At 44.0% G+C, this 20,527-nt stretch overlaps 1 protein-coding gene across 1 annotated transcript in view; it reads right to left on the reverse strand.

Annotated features, from left to right (window-relative positions):
* LOC106561454 (guanine nucleotide exchange factor subunit RIC1) overlaps positions 1–20,527 on the reverse strand; it is a 76,487-nt gene that overhangs the window by 21,725 nt on the left and 34,235 nt on the right. The window contains exon 3 of the mRNA XM_014125432.3: positions 6,133–6,212. Within this exon, the coding sequence (XP_013980907.3) occupies positions 6,133–6,212 (80 nt within the window). The remainder of the gene's footprint in view (positions 1–6,132; positions 6,213–20,527) is intronic.

Raw genomic sequence — 20,527 nt, forward strand, 5'->3', positions numbered from 1 at the left:
GGCTTCCGTCTGGCTATTCTACCATAAAGGCCTGATTGGTTGAGTGCTGCAGAGATGGTTGTCCTTTTGGAAGGTTCTCCCATCTCCACAGAGGAACTGTGGAGCTCTGTCAGAGTGACCATCGGGTTCTTGGTTATCTCCCTGACCAAGGCCCTTCTCCCCCGATTGCTCAGTTTGGCCGGGCGGCCAGCTCCACAAAGAGTCTTGGTTGTTCCAAACTTGTTCCATTTAAGGGTCAAATCAAATCCAAATCCAATTTTATTGGTCACATACACATGGTTAGCAGATGTTAATGTGAGTGTAGCGAAATGCTTGCGCTTCTAGTTCCGACAGTGCAGTAATATGTAACAATTCCCCAACTACTACCTGCTACACACAAATCTAAAGGGATGGAATGAGAATATGTACATATAAATATATGGATGAGCGATGGCCGAGCGGCGTAGGCAAGGTGCAATAGATGGTATAAGGTACATTATATACATATGAGATGAGTAATGTAAGATATGTTAACATTATTAAAGTGGCATTGTTTAAAGTGACTAGTGATCCATGTATTAAAGTGGCCAGTGATGAGTCTCTGTAGGCAGCAGCCTCTCTGAGTTATTGATTGGTGTTTAGCAGTCTGATGGCCTTGAGATAGAAGCTGTTTTTCAGTCTCGCGGTCCCAGCTTTGATTAACCTGTACTGACCTCGCCTTCTGGATGGTAGTGGGGTGAACAGGCAGTGACTCGGGTGGTTGATGTCCTTGATGATCTTTTTGGCCTCCCTGTGACATCGGGTGCTGTCACAACGTGCCCTTTTTGGGTGAGGATCATTAGCAGCCCCCCCCCCCCCCTGCACAGTCTTATTACTTAACGACAGGTCGTAAATTCTTGGAGGAGACCCTCTCCCCCTTTGGACATGCAGTAAGAGGAGAGAGGATTTCACAGTGGAACAAAGAGGCTGATCCCACAAACGCCTACATTCCCAAAATTATTTGAGAATTAAACAATATTTATATTTTTGAGAATGTGGAACCGGTCGGTGGGAAATCAAGAAACAGTCATGTCGAGTTTGTTTCATTTGGTGACCTCATGAAGGACAGGAGACACACATTACTGTTTCTTCGTCTGTATACACTTCTCAATTATGGGATTTGCATCTGATGGTTGTGTAAAATATATGATTGAATATGAAACTATTTGTGAGAAGATGTGATGTTGGCCTTCTCAACAAGATACTTGTTTACATATAACGTTTTAACTAGTCAGTGGCTACACCCCCGTGAGCCCTGACATCACATTAGGCATCATAGAACCGCCCCTTCTTCACCAGAGTATAAAATCACTTCCAACTAAATTTACATTAGATCAGAAAACATGAAGCGGTAGCTACATGTTGAAACTGTTGGCAACTGTGCCAAAGAGACTCACGGTAAGCCAGACGTCTCGAATGGTTAAGACTAGAAAACATGGAGCTGACGCTACATGTTGAAATGGTTAAGAACTACAACTCTATCAAAGGACAAGACCAGAGAACGTGGAGAGCATTCCCACGTTGAAATGGCGAATAAATCTACAAACTAAAGAACAATTATTCAGACTGCAGCTGTTTAAATACTTTAGTCTGATAAACGCATCCAATCTAAGAACATTTCCGAATGGTACTCTGAAGTAACCATTCTAACAACCTACAACTTTGATCTCTGGTGGACAAACCAGAGGTTCTCTGTCGACTGACTATCCAGCAGAAGGACCGGCAATCGCAGAGAGGGACAACAAAAGGCAGACGCGTAAATATGTCAATTGGAATTTCTTTTCGAATGAGCAGTTGTTCATGTTCAAAGTATTAGCAATGAGTGTAGTTATCCTCTATGAGTTTCCCGCTCGAGTGGACCCCACCCCCTTTCCTTTGTCTACCAAGCCGTCATATCGGTTTCGTCCACTAGGAACTTTTTCTTTGTATCATGTAGTAACCAATGTATGACCAATTTGTGTGTACGTAATTCTGTGATTAATTAAGTTAGTTAATAAATAAATAGACAATTTGTATATCGCTGATTCATGATTCTATGCTAGGGTTCGTTAAGATATCCAAGGGTTTGCGACATCCAGTAATGAGACTGATGAGGTAAAATTCATTAATACACGGCTGTTTTGATAAGATGAGTTATATTCGTGAAATTAAAAAAACTCTATAAACATGTTCCCATGGTGCCCTGACTTCCTAGTTAAAGTTACAGGATTAGTTTGATCGCGCAATTAAAATTACACAGAGAATTGATTTGATAATATACAGTCTTCACATTTAATGATAGTCAATGACAACAGTGTCTTGAAGGGCAGGTAGTTTGCCCCCGGTGATGCGTTGGGCAGACCGCTGGACAGCCTTGCAGTTGAGGGCGGTGCAGAACCAGGCAGTGATACAGCCCGGCAAGATGCTCTCAACTGTGCATCTGTAAATGTTTGTGAAGGTTTTAGGTGAGAAGTCAAATTTCTTCGGCCTCCTGAGGTTGAAGAGGCGCTGTTGCGCCTTATTCACCACACTGTCTGTGTGGGTGGCCCATTTCAGTTTGTCTGATGTGTACGCCGAGGTACTTGAAACTTTACACCTTCACTACTGTCCCTTCGATGTAGATAGGGGGGGTGCTCCCTCTGCTGTTTCCTGAAGTCCACGATCTCCTTTGTTTTGTTGACATTGAGTGAGAGGTTGTTTTCCTGACACTACACTCAGAGAGCCCTCACCTCCTCCGTGTAGGCTGCCTCGTTGTTGGTATTGAAGCCCACTACTGTTGGGTCATCTGCAAAGTTGATGACTGAGTTGGAGGTGTGCATGGCCACGCAGTCATGGGTGAACAGGGAGTACAGGAGGGGGCTGAGCACGCACCCTTGTGGGGCCCCAGTGTTGAGGGTCAGCGGAGATGTTTCCTACCTTCACCACCTGGGGGCGGCCAGTCAAAGTACAGGACCCAAATCACACAGGGTGGGGTTGGGACCCAGGGCCTCCAGCTTAATGATGAGCTTGGATGGAACTATGGTGTTGAATGTTAAGTTGTAGTCAGTGAACAACAGTCCTTGTTAGTGGGCCGCGATGGTGGCACTGTATTATCCTCAAAGCAGGACAAAGGTGTTTATTTTGTCTGGAAGCAAGATGTCGGTGTCCATGACGTGGCCGGTCTTCTTTTTGTAGCCCGTGATTTCCAGTAGACCCTGCCACTTAAGTCTAGTGTTTGAGCCGTTGAATTGCGACTCCACTTTGTCCCTGTATTTCGCTTGTTTGTTTGCCTTGTGGAGGGAATAACTACACTGTTTATATTCGGCCATATCCCCAGTCCTTAATGCGGTGGTTTGCGCTTTCAGTTTTGCGCAAATGCTGCCATCCATCCACGGTTTCTGGTTAGGGTAGGTTTTAATAGTCACAGTGGGTACAACATCTCCAAAGCACTTCCTCAAACTCACTCACCAAGTCAGCCTATAGATCGATGTTGTTCTCAGGCTGCCCGGAACATTTCCCAGTCTGCGTGATCAAAACAATCTTGAAGCATGGATTCCGATTGGTCAGACCAGCGTTGAATGTTCTAGTCACAGGTACATCCTGTTTGAGTTTCTGCCTATAAGATGGTAGGAGCAAGATGGAGTCGTGGTCGGATTTGCTGAAGGGAGGGCAAGGGAGGGCCTTGTAAGGATTGCTGAAGTTAGAGTAGCAGTGATCGCAATCAATATGTTAATAGAATTTAGGTATCCTTGTTCTCAAATTTGCTTTGTTAAAATCCCCAGCTACAATAAATGCAGCCTCATATGGTTTCCAGTTTACATAGAGTCCAGTGCAGTTCCATGAGGGCCGTCGTGGTGTCTGCTTGAGGGGGTTTATACACAGCTGTGACGATAATTGACGAGAATTCACGTGTGAGATAATATGGCCGGCATTTGATTGTAAGGAATTCTAGGTCGGGTGAGCAGAATAACTTCGAGTTCCTGTATGTTATGATTACACCATGAGTCGTTAATCATAAAACGTATACCCCCGCCATTCTTCCCAGAGGTGTTTATCTCTGTTTGCACGACGTATGAAGAAGCCCGGTGGCTGGGCCGACTCCAACAACATATCCCAAGAGAGCCATGTTTCTGTGAAACAGAAAATGTTACAATCTCTGATGTCTCTCTGGAAGGCAACCCTTGCTCTAATTTTGTCTACCTTGTTGTTAAGAGACTGGACCTTGGCGAGTAGTATACTGGGAAGCGGTGGGCACGCCTACGGAGCCTGACCAGGAGGCCACTCAGTCTGCCTCTTCTGCGGCAACGTTGTTTTGGGTCGGCTTCTGGGATTAGATCCACTGTCCTGGGTGGTGGTCCGAACAAAGTATCCGCTTCGGGAAAGTCGTATTCCTGGTCGTAATGTTGGTAAGTTGACGTCGCTCTTATTTCCAATAGTTCTTCCCGACTGTATGTAATAACACTTTTTCTGGGGTAACAATGTAAGAAAGACATTTAAAAAAAAAAAAAAAATTCACAAAAAAAATACTGCATAGTTTCTAAGGACTCGAAGCAAGGCGACCATCTCCGTCAGGTGCCATCTTGCTAATGGAAGCTAATGTGTTCTTGGGGACCTTCAATGCTGCAGAAATGTTTTGGTACTCTTCCCCAGCTCTGTGCCTCGACACAATCATGTCTCAAGACAATTCTTTCAACCACATGGTTTGGCTTTTTCTCTGCATGCCCTGTCAACTGTGGGACCTTAAATAGAGGTGTGTGCCTTTCCAAATCATGTCCAATCAATTGAATTTTCCACAGGGGGACTCCAATCAAGTTGTAGAAACATCTCAAGGATGATCAATGGAAACAGGATGCACCTGACCTCAATTTTGAGTCTCATAGCAAAGGGTCTGAATACTTATGTAAATAAGGTATTTCTGTTTTTTCTAAAAACCTGTTTTTAGTTTGTCTATTATGTGGTATTGTGTGTAGATTGATGAGGGGGAAAAAAATCATTTCATACATTTTAGAATAAGGCTGTAATGTAACAAAATGAGGGAAAAAACAAGCGGTCTGAATACTTTCCGAATGCACTGTATATACTGTGTGTGTGTACATTGACATTTTAGTCATTTAGACTCTTTTATCCAAAGCAACTTACAGGAGCAATTAGGGTTAAGTGCCTTGCTCAAGGGTACATCGACAGATGGCCCAACCTCAAACACTGGGCTACCTGCCGCCCTTATGCATGTATATAAACTGCACACACACACACACACACACACACACACACACACACACACACACACACATCAAAGTTCCAGAGTGGGATCTCTGCTACGTTTTGAGTTATGATCCAATTTGTAAGCATTACCAACAGAGTGAATGTGAAAATGGATTCAAAATGGACTCCCTCTGCTGGTGATTTGCAGGATGTGCAATAATACAAGTAAAAGGAGGGCTATGATTGGTTTCATTGCCTACGGTGCCAATATCTCTGTATAAAATAGGCCATCAATTTAAACGACTGGGCTCCCTGTGGAGCTCAGAGTGGTCCCTCACTGAGAGACCTGGCTGTGGTGATGACACACCCATGCACACATCCCTGTGCCCTGTGTTATAACAGTGGGAGCATATGACTGGTGAAGAACACACTGTACAGTCATCCACAGCATTAATTGTTAATCTAATTAGTCCTGACATTTACCAAGGCCTTCGATATGCAATGATGTCCTGAACTACAGCCTTTTCTTCAGGCCCACTGACTGGTATACTCATTATTACATTGTGTAGACAGCACACACAGTTGGGTTTGTGTTTAACACTGAGTGACTGAGCATTGCCTGCTAGAGCACAACACTGACCTTTGTGGCTAACTTTGAACTCTAGTCCAGTCCTAAACTACAGCCTATTGCTCAGACCTACTGGTAAATGAATTGTGATAACATGCCATGTGTAGACACACAGTGGGGTTTGTCCTAAGCTATGAGTGACTGAGCATTGGTGGTCTTTGTTGCTAGCTTTGAACATCCACATTTAACCCCTTCCTTCCCCAGCAGGTCCTTTGCCTGCTGCAGTTGACCTTTGTTGTTGTACTTTGAACTTCAACATTTGACTCTGGGGGGGGAAGAGATGGAAGTGGGTGGAGAGAACAGGAAGGAAAGAGTTGAGTACTCACTTGGGATAGACTGGCTCATAAAGATACTTGTCCTCTCCTCCTCCCACCACGTCAAACATGAGGATGTAGCCATTGGCAGCCTGCAGAGAGAGAGAAGAGAAGAGAAGAGGAGAGAAGAGAAGAGAAGAGAAGAGAAGAGGAGAGGAGAGGAGAGGAGAGGAGAGGAGAGGAGAGGAGAGGAGAGGAGAGGAGAGGAGAGGAGAGGAGAGGAGAGGAGAGGAGAGGAGAGGAGAGGAGAGGAGAGGAGAGGAGAGGAGAGGAGAGGAGAGGAGAGGAGAGGAGAGGAGAGGAGAGGAGAGGAGAGGAGAGGAGAGGAGAGGAGAGGAGAGGAGAGAAGAGGAGAGAAGAGGAGAGAAGAGGAGAGAAGAGGAGAGAAGAGGAGAGAAGAGGAGAGAAGAGGAGAGAAGAGGAGAGAAGAGGAGAGAAGAGGAGAGAAGAGGAGAGAAGAGGAGAGAAGAGGAGAGGAGAGGAGAGGAGAGGAGAGGAGAGAAGAGGAGAGAAGAGGAGAGAAGAGGAGAGAAGAGGAGAGAAGAGGAGAGGAGAGGAGAGGAGAGGAGAGGAGAGGAGAGGAGAGGAGAGGAGAGGAGAGAAGAGGAGAGGAGAGAAGAGAAGAGAGGAGAGAAAGAGAGAGAGAGAGAGAGAGAGAGAGAGAGAGAGAGAGATACACATTATTCATGAGTAAGGTGTGGCCTTGGTCATGCTTGAGATCAACTCTGATCCATCAGAGAGCGACTGTGGTTTGGTGTGTTATTACATCCAGCCTGCTGTATACAGAGAGCATATCTCTCCATCCCCAGCCACTACTGTTCAGACGTGTCATTATTATCAGTTAGGAGAGAGAACGCTCCTTTTCAGCCCGTCTGGCCTTGCAAGGGCAGTCGAGACAGGAGAATACTTCAGGCTAGAGAAAGTTTTACCTAGAATAAAGGGGAGTTTTTCTACAAGCGTCGGGGCATCAAGGGGCACAGTAAATAGAGATATGCCTATACTAGCCTAAATGCACACACTTTTAACTTCATGTTAACAGTTGGCCAGTTCCTGACTTTCCTGTTGAACATCAACTTTATTTGCATATCACAAGTTCAAAGACGCTCACAGTAAACTTGAGCCTGAAGCCTGAGACTTCAGCGACACGTGATAGTCAGTCAGTGAACGGCATATCATTTGCGTGGTTTCGCAGTGCACAGCACTCACTGAACTAACGTTGTAGCCTAACCTCAAGTAACCCCAAACAGTCAAAGGATACGTGGAGTACCCCGACATTTCCACACAGTGTGGCAACCAAAAGGAGTGCCACGCACTAACGAAATATAACGAGGTGAGAAATTTGACTCATTCCCCACAGGCAACACCAGCTGGAGCAATAAGTAGGCTAGAGTACTATAAAACCAGAGAGAGGAAGAGAGAGAGAAAGAAAGAGATCTGTAGCCAAACTGGGCTCTGTTATAGTCATTAAGGCTGGAGTAGCAGACACATGGTCTGGGCCTACTCTTTAAAAAACAAACAACGCTTCAATCCAACCCTCATATCACAGACTGTCGGTCAGTCAATGTGTCAACCTCTAGAACTGAAAAGGAACAGCTGTTTATGACTAAATAAAAAATAAATACTATTTATGATCTAAATGAAGGGCCATATTTCATGTACAGCTTACCACAGCAGCATACAGATACCAAATCGGTCTAATGTTAGTCTTGCTGAAGCTTTTCCGTGTATACATTTGACAAAAACAACTCGGAGGAATTCTGTATTTTTTTTTTCCATGGCCAAAAACAGCTTAACTTAGACTAGGGAGTATCTAGCTTGGTCTCAGATCTGTTCGTGCCATTTTGCCAACTCCTATAGTCATCATTGTTACGACTGTCGGCAGGACAACACAGATCTGGGACCAGACGAAGCAGCATCCAATAAAGAATAACCCAAAGAGCAACAGAACCATACAATTACACAGAGGTCTCCATGGAGATGTGGGGGAGGAAGTAAAACTCAGGAAGCTAAGCTAGTTCCATAACTAAACATGACATTTCAGTAAAAGCCTGGTGGGAGTAAGTGATTTAGTGACACTAGCAATGCCAGAGGCAAAGCTGTTATGAAAGAAAAGCTAGAGAAATTCTTCTGAAAAATAACTGTTGAGAAGAAAAGAACTGTCAAGGACAACAAACACAGCCAGAGTCCATGCAGCTTTGATCTGGTGTGCGGCAGAAACAAAGCCAAGCATTACTCAGAGAGCAGAGCAATAAGAGACTGAAAATAGAGTCTGGGCTGGAGAAAGGAGAGCGCGAGAGAAAGTATAGAAGAGAGAGAAAGAGATAGCTACACACTACATGGCCAAAAGTATGTGCACATCCCTTAAAATGAGTGGATTTGGCTATTTCAGCCACACCCGTTGCTGACAGGTGTATATAAATTGACCACAGCCATGAAATCTCCATAGACACGCATTGTCAGTAGAATAGCCTTACTGAAGAGCTCAGTGAATTCAATGTGGCACCGTCCTAGGAAGCCACCTTTCAACCTTCTCACCTTTCAAGTTAGTCAAATTTTTGCCCTGCTAGAGAGGCCCCGGTCAACTGTAAATGCTCATATTATGAAGTGGAAAAGTATAGGAGCAACAAAGGCTCAGCCGCGAAGTGGTAGGCCACACAAGCTCACAGAACAGGACCGCCAAGTGATGAAGAACGTAAAAATTGTTGCAACACTTACTAGCGAGTTCTAAATTGCCTCTGGAAGCAACATCAGCACAAGAACTGTTGTGCTGATGTTTCCATGGCCGAGCAGCCACACACAAGCCTAAGATCACCATGTGCAATGCTAAGCGTTGGCTGGTATGCTGTAAAGCTCGCCGCCATTGGACTCCGGAGCAGTGGAAACGCATTCTCTGGAGTGATGAATCAAGCTTCAACATCTGGCAGTCCGACGGACGAATCTGGGTTTGACAGATGCCAGGAGAACGCTACCTGCCCTAATGCATAATGCCAACTGTCAAGTTTGGTGGAAGAGGAATAATGCTCTGGGGAGTTTTTCATGGTTCAGGCCCTTTAGTTCCAGTGAAGGGAAATCTTAATGCTACATCATACAATGACATTCTAGACGACTCTGTGCTCCCAACTTTGTGGCAACAGTTTGGGGATGGACCTTTCCAGTATGACAATGCTCCCGTGCACAAAGAGTGGACCATACAGAAATGGTTTGTCGAGATCGGTGTGGAAGAACTTGACTGGCCTTCACAGAGCCCTGACCTCAACCCCATCGAACACCTTTGAGATTAATTGTAACATTGACTGCGAGCCAGGCCTAATCACCCAACATCGGTACACGACCTCACTAATGCTCGTGGCTGAATGGAAGCAAGTCCCCGCAGCAAATGTTCCAACATGTGGAAAGCCTTCCCAGAGAGTGGAGGGCTGTTATAGCAGCAAAAGGGAGACCAACTACATATGAATGCCCATGATTTTGGAATGATATGTTTGACGAGCAGGTGTCCACATACTTTTGGACATGCAAAGTAAGACGGGACATATTTTCGGAAGAGCAGTGTGTCTGAACTTTCTCAGAGTTCACCCTGCGACTCTGTGCTGATGAGGGAAGAATACATGCTGCCTCAGTGAGTGACAGCTGGCTGGCAGCGAGGTCTGGATGGGAGCAGAATCAAGCCTGCTAGTGATAGACTCACTCTTAACACTATTGCGCAAACCTGAACCATACTACGCTGGCATTAATATTTGTTGGACGTTCCAAGCCGTGCCTCTCGGCTTGGTTTGGCTCTGCTCTTTAGTGTTAAAACGGTATTATGTTAGTGGCAGTCGCTTCTACTCTGTCACTCTATAGCAGGGTTGGTGGTCAATTCCATACACTGAAATTCCATACTTTTCAATTAGGAACATGTGGAATTGGGTTTGCTTTCTGACTGGAATTGAAATGGAATTGACCCCAACCCTACAGAGCCTGTAGGCTCCTGCTGCATGATGACACGCAGTCTAAATACAGACGCTAAAAACTTGGCTGGGACATTACTTCATGGATATTACGTAGGAATGATTTTGCATATGAAAATGATGAAAACGATGAGAGTGAGTGTGTGAAGCGCCAAGCCAAACATCTCCTTGCCAAGTTGATCTGTCGGACTCCACATGACCATTGAAGAGGACCATTTATTTATGAGAACATAGCAGGGCAGGGAAAAGGACTGTGTTGGATATAGAGCGGTGGTTAAATTAAATCTATACAGTTAAGGGACCACCTTCAAGAAACATTCATGATGAGCTAAACCGCAGGGATGGATGTGGTTGCCTGGGTGACAGGAAAGCAGGCAAAAAGGGCCCGACATTCAGACTTACTCTAGCTACATGTAGGCTATCCTATCAGACGTTTTTTTTTTTATATGTTGACACTTCTAGAACATGGAGTTCTGAACGGTTCATTTTTATATCTCGGATTGAATATGTAAACTCAGCAAAAAAGAAGAAAACGGCCCTTTTTCAGGACCCTGTCCTTAAAAGATAATTCGTAAAAATCCAAATAACTTCACAGATCTTCATCGTAAAGGGTTTAAACACACAAGCTTGTTCAATGAACCGTGAACAATTAATGAACATGCACCTGTTAAGACACTAACAGCTTACAGACGGTAGGCAATTAAGGTCACAGTTATGAAATCTTAGGACACTAAAAAGAGGCCTTTCTACTGACTCTGAAAAACACCAAAAGAAAGATGGGTCCCTGCTCATCTGCGTGAACGTGCCTTAGGCATGCTGCAAGGAGGCATGAGGACTGCAGATGTGGCCAGGGCAATAAATTGCAATGTCCTTACAGTGAGACGCCTAAGACAGCACTACAGGTAGACAGGACGGACAGCTGATAGTCCTCGCAGTGGCAGACCCAGTGTAACAACACCTGCACAGGATCGGTACATCCGAACATCACACCTGCGGGACAGGTACAGGATGGCAACAACAACTGCCCGAGTTACACCAGGAAAGTACAATCCCTTCATCAGTGCTCAGGCTGTCCGCAATAGACAGAGAGGCTGGAGTGAGGGCTTGTAGGCCTGTTGTAAGGCAGGTCCTCACCAGACATCACCGGCAACAACGTCGCCTATGGGCACAAACCCACCGTCGCTGGACCAGACCGGACTGGCAAAAATCGCTCTTCACTGACGAGTCGTGGTTTTGTCTCACCAGGGGTGATGGTCGGATTCGCGTTTATCGTCGAAGGAATGAGCGCTACACCGAGGCCTGTACTCTGGAGCGGGATCGATTTGGAGGTGGAGAGTCCGTCATGGTCTGGGGCGGTGTGTCACAGCATCATCGGACTGAGCTTGTTGTCATTGCAGGCAATCTCAACGCTGTGCACTACAGGGAAGACATCCTCCTCCCTCATGTGGTACCCTTCCTGCAGGCTCATCCTGACATGACAATGCCACCAGCCATACTGCTTGTTCTGTGCTTGATTTCCTGCAAGACAGGAATGTCAGTGTTCTGCCATGGCCAGCGAAGAGCCCGGATCTCAATCCCATTGAGCACGTCTGTTGGATCGGAGGGTGAGGGCTAGGGCCATTCCCCCCAGAAATGGGAACTTGCAGGTGCCTTGGTGGAAGAGTGGGGTAACATCTCACAGCAAGAACTGGCAAATCTGGTGCAGTCCATGAGGAGATGCACTGCAGTACTTAATGCAGCTGGTGGCCACACCAGATACTGACTTACTTTTGATTTTGACCCCCCCTTTGTTCAGGGACACATTCAATTTATGTTAGTCACATGTCTGTGGAACTTGTTCACTTTGTCTCCGTTGTTGAATCGTGTTATGTTCATAAAAATATCTACACAGTTTGCTGAAAATAAACGCAGTTGACAGTGAGAGGACGTTTCTTTTTTTGCTGAGTTTATTAGTCCTACAGGAGAGGAGATGGAAGAGAAAACATCTATTAAAAACTCTGTTGAAAAGAGAGTCGTTGCCATAGAAAACAATTTACATTTCATTACCTACATTGGAGTAAGTGGATAGACTCCAACTTGCACATGCACACTCAAACCTTTAACTGCGACTCCTCGTCAGATAAATATTCTGCACACAGAAAAGCAGGCCCAACACTTCCAGTTAGTTATTACTTAAGAAAAGCACTTCATCACATTCAAAAGGGGGAGTATATAAATATAGCGTGAATGCTCACAGCAGGCTCCTCAGTCTCATCAGATGGCCTAGTTATGATGATAACCATTTCCTCAGATTGAAAACGCAGTGCAGATATTTCAGCACCATCTGAGCTAACCAGCCAACACTGCAGCTGAGCTGAGACATGGTGGACTGTGTGAAACTAAACCGACTGCACCGACGCAATCTAACTAGGCAACAAACCAAAAAAAGTTATAAAAAAAAAAAATAATAATAATAAAAAAAAAAAATTACTGTGGAAAATAAATTGATATATGTAAAATATATATATATATATATATATATATTTCACTTTGTTGCATTTACACATTTCATTAAAACACACAACTGATTGTTGGCACCTTGTAAGAACGTTCAATGTGTTCATTCATTTATTTAACTGTCAGTCTTACTGCTTATTGGGAGCCAAAATGAGCTCTCTCAATAAACTCGTCTATCAAAGAGCTTGAGCTTGTTATAAACAGGAATACTGCTGATGTTTCAAATACACAGATACAAAAAAAATGGATAGCAGCACCTGTGATGATCCTAATCTTGAGCATCAAAGGTCCCCCTTCAAACAATTAACATATTTTACAATAGTAGCTAGCCTCTAAACAGCTACCTTGGAAATGCATGTTAAACATAGATAATAATAATTCTACCAAGACAACGATGGTATTTTGGCAGCAACTGTTAAAGGTGCAATATGGAGAAATTGCTCTGCCTCCACCATTTCCTGGTTGCTAAAATTCAAATAGTTTGCGTAATTTCAGTTTGTGACAAAACAAGTGTAGAGAATCACTGTACCATCTAAACCGCTGTGAAATACAGTATATTTTCAAAAACAAAATTGTATTTTCAACTATTGTACAAAACCAAAAGATGCAAAAACATAACTTAAGAATGGGAAGCATAGAAATAGTGCACATATAACATAACTACCACTTCTTAGACCTGCTTTCAAATGAGAATGACAGATCTATAAACACATTTCTATGGGAATTTGGTCGGTAGTCCAAGAAGTTATATTGCAGCTTTAACTAGCCTACCACAAAGAATATATCTGGATCTGGCAAACGGCTTGCTTTCTGTTTTGTTATTTTATCAAGCTGACAGGCTACATTGTTAAGAAAACAGAACTGAAAGGCCATGCAACATCTACCCTTCTTGGTGTTGTGACTCAGCCGAGGGCACGATGCAATGGGCTAAAAGGTGCAGTCCGCAATTGCTAAGTGGGTACAGGATCCTCAATAAAGCATAAAGAGGGGGTGTTGTTCTTCCTCCCACTGGGTAGATAACAATGCGTGTTTGTGTGATTATGTGGTGCGTGCGTCAAATCAAAGTCACATTTTATTTGGCACGTTTCGTAAACACCAGGTGTACACTAACAATGAACTCTTCTGAAACCGCTTGGTATAGAAGTCCTGGATGGCAGCGAGCTCGGTGTGTGTTTGTGTGTGCTGTGAGGAAGGCCACCTACTCGTCTCCAGGGCTTCTATCTCACAGAGACCTGCAGCTACCAGCCTTTCTTTTCTTTGAACCTTATTAAATAACACGATCAGATCTACTAAAATGTATAGGCATTGACAGTGGACATGCGGGACTAGCACAGCCTCAGCTACTTATTAACTACGCCGGCGCATTGGAACCAACTGAACCTCTTGACTGTTGGAGAGACATGAAGACAGCAGAGTCCTCTGTAGCTCAGTTGGTAGAGCATGGTGTTCGCAACACCAGGATAGTGGGTTCCATTCCCAGGACTTGAGTGAATGCACGCATGACTAAGTTGCTTTGGATAAACATTCTGCTAAATGGCATATAGAATGAGCATATCAAACATCCTCCTATTGGAGACACGTGATGCTGCGGAGCTGAACAGACGTTGACAAACCGAGCTCTTGAAATGTATCCTATTATTACTTAAATAACAACGTTGAAACAATATTCTAACATCGGCTGATAAATTGTCAAATACTTACCTTCCCAAAGAGCCATGGACCGCCGACCGAGAGGCAAGAAGGACGACCAAAACGTCGTTGAATCCCATGACAACGATAACGCCACAGCTAGCAAGTTTAGCATTAGCCCTCATATCTCAGACGACGGTTCCAGACTATTGCTCTCGGCAGCCTCGCAAGACATGCTGGCTACTCTCCTCCGGGAAATTCAGGATGGTAACAAAGGTCTTTCTATGAAAATTGACAAGAAATCGGCTGAACTCCATTCTTCCATCGACGACCTGAAATCCTCCATGAATGATCTCCTTCTGAGAACGACTGAGGCCGAGATGCGCATTAGCACAGTTGAGGACACCGTCGCTCGACATGACCAGGTTCTGATAGAACTGCAGAAGGATAATGCCTACCTCAAAAACAAAGTAGACCAGATGGAGAACCAGAGCAGACGCAGTAATATCCGTGTGGTGGGATTGAAAGAGGACAGCGAGGGCCGTGACCCGGTCCGCTTCTTCACTCAATGGATCCCGGATGTCCTAGGCATAATCAACTTCACCAAGCCGCTGGAAATCGAACGCGCCCACAGAACATCAGCGCCGAAACCCCGGCCAGAGGAGCCCCCACGTGCCGTTCTGGTCAGGTTCCTCCGTTTCCAAGACAGAGAGAAGATACTGCAACTCGCAAGAGCCAAAGGGGACATCACCTTCGATGGCAAGAGGGTCAGCCTTTTCCCGGATATGAGTGCCGATCTCGCCAGACGTCGCAAGCAGTTCAGACCTGCCGCCAAAGCACTGAAGGAGAAGAACATCACCGGCTACCTCATCCACCCTGCGCGGATGAAAGTTCAGTACAAAGGCCGATGCCATATCTTCAACACACCGGGAGAAGTATTCACTTTTCTCAAAGAACCGAAAAGCGACTGAAAAACGGTCTCTCTGGGGGATAAGATCCAATCTGTTTGTTTTCTCTTATCTGGACTGATCTGCTGATATCGGATCCGTCTACCCCGCTATCCGGTCGCTATAATTGATTTGTACATTTTCAACTAACCGTTTTTCCCCGGGGTGAGTTCTATTACATTTACAGGAGACTATATTTTGGTTTAGTCAATATCCACTGGACGAAGCAATAAGTGGGTTTAGGCCCACCGCTTCCCCCCCATTTATGTTTCTCCTCTCCCGAAAAGAGACTCAAGCAGCCCTTACCGTGGGCAGTAATTATTCAGCCATAAATGCCTATTCACAACGTTTGTTTTCAATTTAGAGAGCTCGCAGGTTTTAGTTTACGCCAAGGTTTAGCTAGTAAGAGTAAGGTGGAAAGCGAGCAGCAACGTATCTCTACAAGTGTATTCATGTTTGATTGTTGGGATTGTTGTTTTAGTCTGACAATCGGGGTGGGTGGGTTTTTTCCCCCCTTTTTTTCCATGTTTATTGTTGTTTCCTTCCTAAAGAGGCACATAGGTCACTTCTGTGTTCAAACCAAAGTTGAAACATTTCCTGACTATTTACATATGAGAGATTTCCATTCGGTTACATATTTCAAACCCAACCTATGCTTAATCCACTAAAATATGTCACATTCAACGTAAAAGGCCTTAACAGCCCGATTAAAAGGAAAAGAGTCTATACATACCTTAAGAAATTAAAGGCCGATATTGTGTTTCTACAAGAAACACATCTTACAGCCAGCAAACACAAGAAATTGAAGAGGGAATGGGTAGGACAAGTTTTTGCGTCCTCTTTTAACTCCAAAGCAAGAGGAACTGCAATTTTGATAAGTAGACATATCCCCTTCTGCGTCAACAACACCATCTCTGATCCCTCGGGCAGGTTTGTTTTGGTGCAGGGGCATATGTTTTCAGAGTCTTGGACCCTGCTGAATATTTATGCTCCTAACTTCGATGACCATATGTTTATACAGAATGTCTTCCTTCAGGTCGCTCAAGCACCACCAGGATGGCTACTGGTTGGAGGAGATCTAAATTTTTGTTTAGATACAGTCCTTGATAGGTCCTCGGATAAACCCTCCCTTCTTACCAAAGCCGCCAAGCTCACCATGTCATTCATGAAAGATCTTAATTTACTAGACATCTGGAGACAGTTGCACCCACAGGATAGGGACTACTCTTTTTATTCACACCCACACAAGACACACACACGCATAGATAACTTTTTACTATCGACCCAACTGTTTCATAGAGTGTTAGATATCTCCCCAGATTGCTTAGCGACCATTCTCCTCTGGTATTATCAATCTCCATTCCTAACAAGGTAAACGGAGCATATAGATGGAGACTAAATCCTACACTCCTAAAGCAACCAGAATTTTGTGCATTTATCAAAGAGCAGATCAATATTTTTACTTTGACAAACAAACCCTCCGCTCCTGACAGTTTCATTCTTTGGGACACATTGAAAGCCTATCTGAGGGGACAGATCATTTCCTATACTAAAGGGTTGAAGAGAAAATACGGTGCGGAACTGAATGTCCTTGAATCTGAAATCTCTGAGCTGGAGAAAACCTACCAAAGAGGCCCGACTAAAGATCTATATAGGCTTTTGGTAAATAAAAAACTGAAATATAATATTCTGAACACATATCAAGCTGAGAGGGCCATCACTAAATCAAAACAGCGTTATTACGAGCTTGGAGAGAAAGCTCACAAAGTACTGGCATGGCAACTGAAAGCAGAGGAAAGTAAGAGGACAATTAATGCTATAGAAACCCTTACTAATGAGATATCTTTCAACCCTACCGAAATTAATAATACCTTTAAGAAATACTATGAAGACCTCTACACTTCCCAATCAAGCGATGATCTGTCGGAGATCGACTCCTTTCTCTCCTCTCTCAACCTCCCATGCCTGTCAGAGGAAGACAGAGAGCGCCTGAGTGAAAACTTCTCTGTTCCTGAATTGGTGGAAGCCATTAAATCCTTACCTTCTAATAAATCTCCTGGGGAGGATGGCTTCCCTCCAGAGTGCTATAAAGAATTTAGGGAGCTGTTGGTCCCCTACCTCATGGAGGTACTTAAAAAAGCCGGGGAAGACAACTGCTTTCCAGAGTCTTTCTCTCAAGCAGTGATTACTGTAATCCACAAGAAAGGGGAAAACCCGCTAAAGTGCGCCTCCTATAGACCAATCTCTCTCCTTAACACAGATTGTAAACTGGTCACCAAGATGCTATCTAAGAGACTGGAGTCATGTCTTCCCCTGTTGGTCAACCCAGATCAGACTGGCTTCATAATTAATAGACTGTCCTCCAATAATCTCAGAATGTTCTTTGATATAATTCACCTTGCTAACAAAAACAAAATACCTAGTGTCGCAGTCTCCCTCGACGCTGAAAAGGCCTTTGATAGGGTTGAATGGCCATACCTCTTTCGCGTCTTGGAAAAGTTTGGTTTAGGTACCGTTTTTGTAAATTTGATAAAATCTCTCTACAAATCTCCTAAAGCTAGGATTGCTACCAATGGGATTACTTCCTCCTCTTTCCCTCTCTATAGGGGGAACAGACAAGGTTGCCCAATTAGCCCCCACCTCTTTGCCCTCGCCATCGAACCGTTGGCTGAGGCTATTAGATCGTGCCCTGACATACATGGCTTTGAGGTGGGCCCCCATACCCATAAACTATCACTCTTTGCGGACGACCTTATCTTATTTCTAACAAACCCAGAACACTCCCTCTCTCACTTGCAGATCCTACTACAGTGTTATAGCTCTTTCTCTGGATATAAGGTTAACTTCGATAAAAGCGAAATCTTACCGCTGTCTGTCTTTGACCATCATACCATCAAGCACAAGTTTCCTTTTCGATGGTCGCCTCTGGGCTTCACATATTTGGGCATAATGGTGGATGGTAACCTGAACAACCTCTATAAACTCAATCTGGCCGGCTTGTTGCAGAAGGTGGAGGGTGACCTGTGTAGGTGGATGGACTTACCTCTCACCCTACTGGGTAGAATCAATGTGATTAAAATGAATATCCTGCCCAGATTTCTATATTTGTTTCAATCTCTCCCTATCCCTGTGCCCGCAGCATTCTTTTCCTCTCTTGACAAGCTGACCAGACGGTTTATCTGGCATGGCAAAACCCCGAGGGTTAGCCTGGACAAACTGACCCTGGATTACGGTCAAGGGGGCTTAAACCTCCCCAATTTTAGAATGTACTACTGGGCTGCTCAGTCTAGGTTTCTGGCTCAGAGGTTTGACAATGGTCCCTCCCCCTCATGGTTGAACATTGAAAAGCTTGAGATGAATGATGACACGGGGGCAGAATTGTTTTACAAATGGGACAGAAAATCTATAAAAACCATCACAGACAACCCTTTAATCATACATTCTGTCCTGGCATGGTGTAAACTGCATGAGCTGTTCGGACGAGGGGGATTTCTCTCCCCTAAAACCCCTTTATGGAACAATAGATTGATCCCTATGTTTTTCCAGAATAGTAACTTTAGACCATGGTCTGATAAGGGGGATCACTCTTCTGGAACACTGTTATGAGGAGGGAGTTCTTATGTCTTTTGAACAGCTGAAACAGAAATACCACTTGTCTAACAGGGACTTATTTAGCTACCTACAACTACGAGACTTTATTAGGGTGACTCTTAAGGGACAATGGAACCTACCTAAGATGTCACCTATTGAACAATTCTGCCATGCAGACCAACCACTACTCAAGACCATTTCCCGTGTTTACGATGCTCTAATGTCAGTACTAACACTGCCTGAGCTAGATAAACCCCGACTTAGATGGGAAAAAGATCTGGGTATTGATCTTGATGAGGGCCTATGGAGTGACCTATGCAGGGATGGTGTTACATCCACATTGAACTCCAGATACAGATTGATCCAGTTTAATTTCCTCCATCAGCTCTATATCACCCCATCTAGACTGCACAAGTTCAACCCTGATATCTCCTCCCTATGTTTTAGATGTGGCTCAGATGAAGGAACATTCCTCCATTCCACTTGGCAGTGTTCAAAACTACATGGTTTCTGGCAGGGGGTATGCGATACCATATCCTCAATCCACGGGGTTGCATTCCCTTTAGACCCCGAGGTCTGCCTACTGGGTAACTATACTAAACACCAATCTTAGGCAAAGTCATACTATAAAGCTAACAGAAATATTGCTAGCGATTGCCAAGAAATGTATTGCCTTGAAATGGAAATCGGATTCCCCCTACCAGTGGCAATGTGGCTATCGGAAGTTAATAGTTGTATCCCACTGGAGAAAATCACTTACTGCTTGAGGAATAAGTTAAAGACATTTTACAGAATTTGGCAACCTTTTATTGACTATATGGAGAATCTCCCCCCACACCACATTGATTGAATCTCTATATAATTCTTATATAATGTTTCACACGTAATGTATAATATGTAGCTTACAGCAGGTGACCATATGAATCAATGTCTCATTATTATTATTAATATTTATTTTATTATGATTTATGTATCATGTATGTTTTTTATGTATTATGTATGCCCGTATATATAATTTTTATTTTTTATTACGCTCATCTGTTACCGTCACTTTGTCCTTTGTTGTCTAACATATTTTCACTTTTGTTTTGAATGTTCTTAATTGGAAAATGCAAAAATAAAATATAAAAAATAAAAAAAACATCCTATTATTGCATTTCCCCCCCTCCTCAAAGATAGTGACAGCAGGCTAATTAGTACGTCACTTAACAGTGACATATTTATACAGATCACAGCAGAACTCTAGAATCAGAATGTTGTCAATTCTCATCTCTGTAGTCTATTCTCTAATGTTGATTAGAAACTGTGTGGTTCGAGTCCTGCATGCTAATTTGGCTGACAGCCGTGGTATATCAGACCGTATACCATGGGTATGACAAAACATGTATTTTTACTGCTCTAATTACATTGGTACACAGTTTACAATAGCAATAAGGCACCTTGGGGGTCGTGGAATATGGCCAGTATACCACGGCTAAGGGCTGTATCCAGGCACTCCGCTTTGCGTCGTGCGTAAGAACTAGAGGTCGACTGATTAATCGGCAAGGCCGATTAATTTGGGCCGATTTCAAGTTCTCATAACAATCGGTAATCTGCATTTATGGCCGATTACATTGCACTCCACGAGTAGACTGCGTGGCAGGCTGACCACCTGTTACCTTGGCTCCTTGCTGCACTCGCGTAAGTTGCTAGCTAGCATTAAACTTATCTTATAAAAAAAACTATCAATCTTAACATAATCACTAGTTAACTACACATGGTTGATGATATTACTAGTTTATCTAGCTTGTCCTGCGT

The sequence above is a fragment of the Salmo salar genome, chromosome 01 (genome assembly GCF_965601325.2).
Source record: "Salmo salar chromosome 01, fSalSal1, whole genome shotgun sequence".
Lineage (NCBI taxonomy): Eukaryota > Metazoa > Chordata > Actinopteri > Salmoniformes > Salmonidae > Salmo > Salmo salar.